This window comes from Clupea harengus, chromosome 22 (genome assembly GCF_900700415.2).
Source record: "Clupea harengus chromosome 22, Ch_v2.0.2, whole genome shotgun sequence".
Taxonomy (NCBI): domain Eukaryota; kingdom Metazoa; phylum Chordata; class Actinopteri; order Clupeiformes; family Clupeidae; genus Clupea; species Clupea harengus.
The window spans coordinates 7931359-7942292 of record NC_045173.1 but is presented as its reverse complement, the minus strand read 5'-3'; the positions used below and the strand labels follow the sequence as shown (position 1 = coordinate 7942292).

At 45.7% G+C, this 10934-nt stretch overlaps 1 protein-coding gene across 1 annotated transcript; it reads left to right on the top strand.

Moving 5' to 3' along the window:
- Nucleotides 1–3977: 3977 nt before the first annotated feature.
- LOC105908405 (prostaglandin D2 receptor 2) lies at nt 3978–5507 on the top strand (the record flags this gene model as incomplete). The annotated part of the gene is made up of 1 exon (XM_012836905.3): nt 3978–5507. A coding segment is annotated over one exon (1233 nt), but the record flags the coding sequence as incomplete, so codon positions are not given.
- Nucleotides 5508–10934: the final 5427 nt, after the last annotated feature.

Sequence of the window (10934 nt, the reverse complement as noted above, 5' to 3'; positions counted from 1 at the left end):
TAGTGCATACTCCTTCGGACGGGCCAGAGGAATAAGCCTGTACAACCCTACATCTTACATTCTTACTGAATTGTTGTTCTGGAGGCAGAATGTGGTATTTCACATGCCAAGGTTAAGTAGGCACAGAAGGATTCAAACTGTCATGATCAATACATTTCTCACTCTCCCCCCGCTCTCTCGCTTTCTGTCCCCCTCGCTACGTCATACAGATACACTGATCCCTATGTGAACTGCACTCTGAGCTGTTGATTCTCCTCATCATCCCCTCCTCATAATGCTGACTCAAATACACAGATATCATACTGTACATGCACATGAACTTCCTGTTCCTTCTTCTACTTCTCATTTTGCTCCCTCTTATTCACATACACTCTCTCTCTCTCTCTCTCTCCCTCTGTCTACATGCTCCTCCTTCATCATCATGATGAGTGGTAAAGTATGTGTCAAGAGTGACTGGAATGAGACGTGAAGAACAGAGGGGGACAGAGGAGCACATAGATCAAAGGAGTAATGACAGGGAGAAAGTTTCGCCCAAAAGAATAAAACCATTTGAAAGAGAAGAGGAAGACAGACACAATGACCACATAGGTGAGTAGCAACGCAGACTTTGACATTGTTGGTTAAAAAATCCTTTTTCTAAGACATTTCCATTCTGACTGCTTTCTTAAGAAAAAGAAACTTTGAGCAGATGACTTGAATAACCTGTTACATTCCAGGCTGGCATCTGGGGTAACATGCCGAGGACACGGATGAAACCAGAAATACGACACCGAATGAGAGTCACTTCCCAGAAACAGTTGGAATAGATACAGTGCTTGCGCATATAGAGGTTAGTAAACATATGTGTGTGTGCCTGTGTGTGTGTGTGTGTGTGTGTGTGTGTGTGTGTGTGTGTGTGTGTGTACAGGGGCGTAACTATAGGGGGTGCAGCAGGTGCGGTCGCTGTGGCCCATAGACATATTTATGTCAATCTAAAGTTTGGTTAGTGACCTACCATGACAGTTTCAAGTGTTATAGGCTGAATATGTGCGCTGGGGGAGGGGGCGTGGCGGCGGCGGATACGGGGGGTGGGACGTAGCTGGAGATTGAATGTCTGAAGGTACGGGACTGTAAAATGTTTGGGAACCACTGCCTTACGCCACTGACTAGGGCCTGTCATAATAGCCTGCGTCGTAACTATGTTACCTGCGTGTGTGCGGAAGGGGAGTGGGGGGGGGTGGTGTTAATTAGATTAGGGGGTTTCACTTCAGACAGGACGCTTGTACATTAGGACGTTGGGACCAGCAGACAGGAAGCCAGTACATTAGGTCGCTGGGGTCAGCAGACAGGACACCTGTAAATTAGGACGCTGGGGTCAGCAGACAGGTTTAGCAGACAGAATAATTTCATTGCACACCTCTTCAGTCCTCTTGTCCATCCGCAACACAAAATTAGAATGGGAGATTTCAGAAGACATCCTATATGAAGTAGGTCTCACTACCTCAGTCAAATAAGCAAAGCTTTGCACTGTATTTCATTGGGGCTGATGCTACTGTTCTGGAACTGATGTCACGACCAGATAGGTCAATCTCGGAAGTGAAGCTGCCACTGAGTGAGGTAGAGCATGGATTAAATCTGTAGGTGTTAGTTATCTAAACATAAATGCACCCATATGCTTGGATACACGGCATGCCAACACCTACACAAATAACACTTACGCAGATGTACAGCGTGAGCAGATATAACCTGCTAGTCTGTCTGTAAATGTGTTTGTTTATCTTGCACACCCTTCAAGAACAGTCTAAGCATGAAATTCCTCGGAATGCAGTTGGCTGATGGAGACAGGCTTTGACATGCTGTTGTCACGGCATTATGATGAGATTTTACGAGTGGTATTTTCTACGCTACTTCACACTGATGTTTCCAAGACACTGAAAAGCACCAATAACTAAAACATGGCTTTTGGGAAAGAACACTGAATGACTGAAAAACAGCATTTGTGGCACAGCGCAACATCTAATAAGGGCTAACAAGGACTTATTTCCTCTAAACTGTTTGGTTAGCAGTATGTCATTTTAACAGCGTGGTTCAGGGTTCTGTGTTATGGCAGCCCGGTGTGATGAATGGCTCCCCGGTGGCCTGAGGCAAGCCAGGTGATGGTAAGTGATGCAATACTGCAAAAGTCTTGTTGATCAGTATGGTTTGTAAACGGTCTGTGCCTATGAAAATATTGCATAGTCACAAAGGTTGTTTTTTTCCCACTGAGAACACTGATCCTTGTCAGGGATTTTTCCCTTTCTCACTCTCACTTATCTTTTTCTCTGCCAGTTGAGGCTTTCGAGAGTGCACTTTATCAGTCTTCCCCCGTGAGTCAGGCAGTACACCACCTCAGTTTTTCATTCTGTTACTCAAAGCTGTTTCTTTTCCTCTTCCAACTCACATGCACATACAAGTACAAAACAAATCTGTCAGTATCATGTCCTGTGCCATGTCTTTTCCCATTCGCCTTTACAGTTCTCTCCACTGTACCTGAAGACACATACATATTTGACTGATTTCTACTGACCTCAGAGTTCAAACGGAAACATCTACATTTTTCAACCTGGGACTTGTTTTGAGATTTTTTTTTTTGTCAAAGTTTTCACCAGGGACAAAAATGATCAGTGCCTGTAGTTGACTATCCAAATGAGGCACTGTCTGAGTGCCCACTCCAGCACCACTTGGTAGGCTGAATATGGTGCTACTACATCAGTGACTGGAAGAAGAGAACGGTAAAACACTGACTTTCCAAACAGTAATGTTCTACAGTTCATTTACAGTAAACAGAAGGTTTATCTCTGTAGGAATCGATTCCATGTCGTCTGACCCTTATAATGACATGCATGGGCAAGTCAGTGGCTAAAACAAGTGGTTTATTTTGACATACCTGCTTGATCCTTAGGATTCCATTGAATTGCTGCTTTGTGGTTGCCAGTTTTAGCAGTCTAACTCAATACTGGACCAATTTAGATAGTTTTTATCCATAGTAAAAATATGGACCCAAATAGATTAAAAAAAAGGGCCCAGGTTGAAAAATCCTTTTCTTTTAACTATGAAGCACCTGAACAATGACAATAATGACAACCTGACAATAAGTGTCCCCCATGTCTCATTACCACAGCACAGACTGAAGGCATACAGACATGACACATGCCTCCTATCAGCATCACTTACAGAACCAGGATTTAGACGTTTGTTTTGCTTTTCAGTTAAGATGAGCATTTATTTCCAGCTTTATCATCACTACACACAGTCACACACTCAAACACACACACACACACACACACACACACACACACACACACACACACACACACACACACAAACATATCAAACATGACCCTCTGTCTTCCATCGTGTATCTTCTCATCATTTCTTTGCCTTTTCTTGAGTAATAACTTGAGCTCAAATCCTGGCTCTCCTCCTGCCACATATCAAAACACACTCATACACTTAACTTGCGTCATAAGGTTAGAACATACCTTGTTGTTGGAGATAGAGGAGCAACCGCTGCAAATGTTAAGAGAAAGCCACTGTGGCACCACACATCCGAGTGACACAGAGAGGTTGCCGTCAGAGTGTGTGGGAAGAGAGGCATGCAGACAGAGTGTCCTTTCCCCAAATATCAGTGCAAATGTAATAAGGCTCAAACCAATGCTGTTGCGTTAGAAGAGCTTGGGCTGACAGTGAGTTAATTTGATTAGCTTTAACTTTGTAGTCTTATTTCCTGTTTTCCTGTGTGTTAAGATCTGTCTGCTAAAGGCTTTGATGTGGAAGAAACTCTTTCCCTCTCTCCCCCTCTCACACATCCAGTGTCTCTCTTTCCCATCAGTGTCATGGATCCCTCTTTCTCCAACTCCTCCACATCAGCCTCCTCCCCTGAGCTCTACTGCCCACTGCTGCAGAGCATGCGCCTCCATCGGCCCAGCAACAACACGCAGGCCACGCAGGTGGTGGTCTGCATCCACGGGCTGGTGTCCTGCCTGGGCATCCTGGAGAACGCGCTGGTGCTGTGGGTGCTGGGCGTACGGCTGCGCCGCAAGACTGTGGCGGCCGTCTGGATGCTGAACCTGGCCCTGTCCGACTTCCTGGCTACACTCACGCTGCCGCTCTTCACACACTACCTGCACGTGAACCACAGCTGGGAGCTGGGTGCACCTCTCTGCTCGGCCCAGGCTTCTGTCTTTTTCCTCAACATGTTCGTATCGGCCTTCCTGCTGGCCGCCATCTCACTAGACCGATGCCTGCTGGTGACCCGGCCCGTGTGGAGCCAGAACCACCGTTCGGTGGCAGCTGCCTGGAAGGTGTGTGCCGTTGGCTGGCTGTGGGCGGCTGCCAATGCTTTCCCTTACTTCCTGTTCCGCTCCGTAACGCCTAAGGTAGACGGCGGTTGGTTTTGCTACCACAACTTCGCGCTGTACTCCTCGCAGGCGGTGCTGCAGCGGGACTGCCGGGTGCGGCAGGCGGCCACTGCTGTCTCCAAGACGCTGCTGGCTTTTGTTGCACCACTTATGATCATTGCGGGCAGCTACGTGTACTGCGGCCTCAGCCTCCTGGCACGGCGCCGGCGCCGGCAGAGGGAGAACAGCTGCATGAGCCTGGCGGGCAGAGCTACCTCCGTGCGCCTCTCCCGTGGGTTCACCAAGATGGTGGCCTCAGTCATTGCCGCCTTCTTCTTGTGCTGGGGGCCCTACCACGTCTTCTGCCTGCTGGAGGTGGCTGCCCAGTACCATCCCAAGCGCTTTGCCCTGCTGGTGGAGAAGGGCCTGCCCCTGGCCACCACCTTTGCTTTCCTCAACCCTGTGCTCAACCCGGTGTTGTACGCCTTCAGCTGCCCACACTTCTGCACGCGCGTCCGGCAGAGCCTGTCCGCGTTGATGGAGGGCCTGGTGGAGGAGGGGGGCCCCGTGTCTGTGGCGGGGGGCCTGGTAAGGATGAGGACTGGCAGAGCAGGAGGGGGTGGCTCCAGCATCTCCTCGCCCAACTCTCCCACCTCCCCGAACACCCCTGGCCTGTCCAGACTCAACCTCTCCCCTCAGGACTCAGTCAACGAGTGCAGCTTCAAGAGGTGCCCTACATCGGACACCCGCAAAGACTGCCAATCAGCTTCACCTCCCCCACCACAGCAAAGGCCTGCGCCTCTCCACAGCTACCCACCTCAGAGCACCCCCCCTTCTCCCCCACCACAGTGACGACTCTATCCATTATGGAGAGGGACGTCTACAGACTCTTCGGGAGACAGAACCCCGCAAAGCAACCGGGCCAGACTCTGTCTCTCCATTCATCCTGAAGCACTGTGCTGATCAGCTGTCTCCGGTGTTCACAGACATTTTTGACACCTCACTGGAAACCTTGACCATCATCCCCGTCCCAAAAAAAACAAAGATCACAGGACTTAATCACTACAGACCCATGGCCCTGACCTCTGTGGTGATGAAGTAATTTGAGCGCCTTGTGCTGCGTCATCTCAAAGCCATCACTGACCCTCTACTGGACCCCCTGCAGTTTGCCTACAGAGCTAACAGGTCTGTAGACGATGCAGTAAACATGGCCCTCCACTCCATCCTCCAGCACCTGGACTCCTCAGGAACCTATGCCAGGATCCTGTTTGTGGACTTCAGCTCTGCCTTCAATACAATCATCCCGGCTCTGCTACAGGACAAGCTTCTCCGGCTTAGTGTGCCTGACTCCACCTGCAGGTGGATCACAGACTTCCTGTCTGACGTGAGGCTGGGAAAACATGTCTCTGACCCCTGGACCATCAGCACCGGTTCCCCTCAAGCGTTCTTTCCCCTCTACTCTTCTCCCTGTACACCAACAGCTGCACCTCCAGTCAGCAGTCCGTCAAGCTCCCCGACACCACCCTCATTGGGCTTATCTCTGGTGGGGATGAGTCTGCCTACAGGTGGGAGATTGATCATCTGGTGACCTGGTGTGGACAGAACAACCTTGAGCTCAACACTCTGAAAACAGTGGAGATGTTTGTAGATTTTAGAAAGAACCCAGCCCCACCCACCCCCATCACCCTGAGTCCATCCGCTTCCCAGGACCTCAAGTGGGAGCTGAACATCATCTCCCTCACCAAAAAAGCACATCAGAGGATATACTTCCTGCGGCAGCTGAAGAAGTTCAACCTGCCAAAGGCAATGATGGTGAACTTTTACACCTCCATCATTGAGTCCATCCTCACCTCCTCCATCACCATCTGGTACGCTGCCACTGCCAAGGACAAAATCAGACTGCAGCGTGTCATTCGTTCTGCTGAGAAGGTGATTGGATGCAATCTGCCATCTCTCCAGGACCTGTATGCATCCAGGACCCTGAGGCGTGCAGGGAAGATTATGGCCGACCCCTCCCACCCTGGACACAAACTCCTTGGACACTCCCCTCCAGCAGAAGGCTGCGGTCCATCAGGACCAAAACCTCACGCCACCAGAGCAGCTTCTTCCCGTCTGCGGTTGGCCTCATCAAAAAGGCCCGGGACCCCCGCCCCCCAACACAGACTCTTATCCTGCACTCGTATTTGCACACTCCTGCATAGACTGCACAGCTCTTTCATTTTTCCCTTTAACATATTCTGTACATTTTTTTAATATATTTTATGTATTGTTTTTCCTATGTTTGAAAAATAACTTAATATGTGTATTGTTTATTGTGTATGTTTATTGTTTGCACCAATGTACCACAGAACATTTCTGGTAGGTGTAAACCTACTTGGCAGTAAAAATCTTTCTGATTCTGATTCTGATTCTGATTCTGATTCTGATAAAAAAAAATGCACTTTTCTGAGGAGAGAGGAGAGAGATGCAGCCTGAACAAATACCTAAGTATTTCTCAAGTTCCTGACAAGTACCTTTCTTGCTTCATGTCTGCTTCTTGATAACCAAGCCTGAAGATTTCTGTCAGATGTAGGGTCCGTTGAAATATCAGAGGAATTATAAGTTTTACTGTGTCAGTGACATTGTCATACCTTGTTGGCTCTGTTTTTAGAAAAGAAGCATATTTACAATCTCATCTGGTCTCTTTTTAATTCTCTCCATGTCAACGCTCTCTCTTTCTCCCTCTCTCTCATACATCAGTCTCACAGGGAATGCAAAGCAATGTGTTGAATATCAGCAAATGTCAGCATCACAAGAGGCCACATTAACCCTTGTATGGTGTTCATTTTTTTTGTTACTCAACCGGTGTTGTGGGTCTGGTGGACCCGCTGTATTTTTGGGTTTTTAATTCAACACAATCAAATCAAATACTCAACAGATGTTTACTTCATCCCAATCAGAAGCAATATAAACAGCAAATATGGTTAATATTTGCCCTTTAACTTTGTTATATCACATTTATGAATTTAAGTGCTACCCGTTTTTATTTATTTATTTTTTTTATAAAATCAATTATAATCAAGATATGAGTGGACACAATTCAACAAATTTACAAATGAAGCAAGGTTTTTCATAGTTATTTTATTTATTTGAATTTCATTGAATTTCATTTGAAATCAGGTTAGTTTACATAGCACAACATGGGTTGATGGGGCACCAGTATTGTCCTCCTGAATCCTCACGGTGGCTGCAGAGGCTGAGGTTCTTGGAACATGTTGTCTTCTCAGGATTTAAGGTTTCACCAGTGTTTTTCCCAGTTCCTCGAGAAAAAGGCAGATCCTCTGGAGCTTCCCTCTCTTCCACTCCGGGTTCAGTGCCATCCAGGTGACAAAGGTGTTGTACGCCGAGATGTCCAATATGTTAAAGAAAGTCGCCAGTGGCCAGCGTAGGGTCCTCCTTTTGCAGCTGTAGGCAGACACCAGCTTGTCCATGTTGTCCACCCATCCTATTTTGGCATTATAATCCATGATGCTCTCTGGTTTCTGATGCTCCAGGCCACAGATTATCCCATCCCTGTGCAGTGTACTCATGAGTATCACATTCTTGCGTTTCTTTGGCACATAGGATACCAGGGACGTGTCAGTCGTGTACACAAACTTGGAAGAGTTGACAGGCCTGTTCTTTGTAGGTAGCAGTTGGGGTGGGAGCTCAGACCTGTTTTTCCTTATCATTCCCACCATGGTCATCTCCTGTCCCAGCTTGTAAACGTAAAAAAATTGTCGCATGTGATGTTGTGTCCACTGAGTTCCTGAGCCATGTCCAGGACAACTCTCATTCCTTGATTTTTTCTCAGGGCGTCCTCATCAGGTTTCCCTATGTAGACTTGTAAGTTCCAAGCATATGAAGAAGTCGCATCACAGGCAGCCCAGATCTTTATACCATATTTTGCAGGTTTAGATGGCATATACTGTCTAAAGGGGCCTAAATGGCATCAGCGGCAGGGACAGGGGCAGAAACACATACAAGGTACTTGCCTCACAACCTGAAATATAAGTATAAGAAAATAATTATCTGACCTGGAACTAGCTTTCTACACACACACACACACACACACACACACACACACACACACACACACACACACACACACACACACACACACACCCACACACACCCACACACACACCCACACACACACTCACTCACTCACTCACTCACTCAGTCACAAACTGTCACAATTGTACGCACAGCCCCATGGGATTACAACTGAGGATGTTGTAATTTTGAGAATATTAAAGAGGGAAGATCCAGGGTGAAAAATCCCTAATCCTTTTCAGACCCACATTGGCTCATATTCTTTTTTCTCTCATGGGGTTAATGCAGGGCATTACTCATACAGCAGATGCTTCAGCATGGAATTAGAGAGAGTGAGTGCGTCACACAGCTATGACTGGCCACCACACACTCCCCTCCTGGCTGTGTTTGTCAGACACCACTCAGGGTAGAATTGGAATAAGTCCAACTGAATCACTAAAGTTGCTAAATGCTCTGCTGACTTTACCCCCTTCAGGGATTACACATTGATTGATTGTCAAACTAATTTTGAAATACCTACTCAATGTCTACTCTTCATGTTACACTCAACACTTAACACATTCACCATATCAGTAGACTATGTGAACTAAATTCCGGATACTTTTGCATTGTTTAGATACAAAATGCATTCAATGACCACTTCATTCACCAAATTCATAGATACCTGTCAATGTTCACCACCAGTAAAACTCTGTGCAACTACAGCATTTTTTGCAGACATTTAGATACTCTGCTCAAAACAGTTAACTTTCAGGTCAGAAACGGACACATTTTAGATGGAAAGATGCAGTATTTTAACAGACAAATGAAATTATACACTTGAAATCAAACAGGTTATTCTGTAATTTTTGCTGAAAATGCATTCAGTTTTCTGCTTTGTTTTGTTTGTTTGCAGCCTTGTTGCCAATTATACAAAAGGGGTGCAGGTATGAGGGAACAATATAGATGTAGTTGTCGCTGTTTTCCGACTGTTACTGCTGTATATGTGTGTCATGGGCAATGAGATAAAGTGACCCAAAAACACAACAAAGGTCTGGTACCAAAATGACTTACAATAGCATCTTGCATTGCCCAGGAATTGGACCAAGGTCAGCTACTTGTTAGACGACAACCCTAACCACTGTACCACTGACACCATTGAGCACATGTACCACTGACACCATTGAGCACATGTACCACTGACACCATTGAGCACATGTGGTAAGTAAGTATTGTGACAAACCAACAGACCAAAAAAGTTTGTTGATGGTGTCATGACTACTGCTTGCCTCGGAATATTCATGGATTATGGGGATTTTAGAGGTGGATTAGATGCGCTAAATTCTTTTGAATGATTCAAGGTAAATGTATTTAAACGTTCTAAATTCAGAGGTCACCACGGATCAGCATTAGGGCTACAGGACACTTCTAATGGTAGTCTTGTGTGTTGTTGTATCACTAACTGTACTGGGAATGAAAAGTGTGTTTTTTTTGTACTATGGTATACCACAGAGAATGTAGCATAGAGCTGTTTTGCAATTCTTCAAGTTATCTGTGTCTTTGAGTTTATTGTACATTGAGTGATAATGTAGTTTAATGGCAGAGAGCATATGCTATAGTTATGGCAGCATGAGTCACTTTTGAGTTTTGAAAAAGTGTACATGATATTGAGACAAGTATGAAAATGATTGTAAAAAACTGTAAAAAAGAGCACCATTTTCATCAAGCAGTTATTAAGCAAGTTATTTTTGTTAATCATTTCCAGCTCTCCCAAGCTGTGACACTGAATCTGTTTCAACCTCACACCAACAATCTATTTCAAGGTGTAGAACGCATAACTTTACATGAGAACCCATTCTGTGTGTGTGGGGGTATCTGCATGTTTGCATGTAAATGTGCATGCATGTGTATGAATGTGGAAATACATAACAGCAGAGGGTCATATGCATGGTCCATACTTTATTCTCACGAAAACATACTATACTCTGCTATCAAGGAATCAGAACATTCCACATCTAGTTATCTGCATGGACTACAATAGATTTTCAGCTTTTCAGCAACATTACAGTTTTTTACGATTGGATAAACACTAAAATCAAAAGTATTACACAATTATCAAAGCCTTTACTCAAGGAGCAAAACAACGGCTCAGATTTGCACCACTATAAGCACATGTCAACATCACACTTTTTGCAAAACAATACACACAAGTGATTTGCAAAACACTAAACACACTTGAATGCTTTAGACACAGAAGTATATCAAGAGGTCACTTCCTTTCAATTCCAAAACACTGACTGTCAAATTACCACACTTATGAGCCTGTCAAATAAACACAGCCATCAAGTGCGCAAACACATGACTGCTTAATTGTAGACACACCAAACAGGTTTAAGCACTATAGAAATGCAGCAGATGAGTTCATCTGTCTTCAACCAAAATGGAAGGAGTCAGAAGAAGAAGAGTGAGGGTGAGAGGGGGAATCCACAGAGGAGGAGAAGGAGGAAGAAGAAGAGGCGGAGG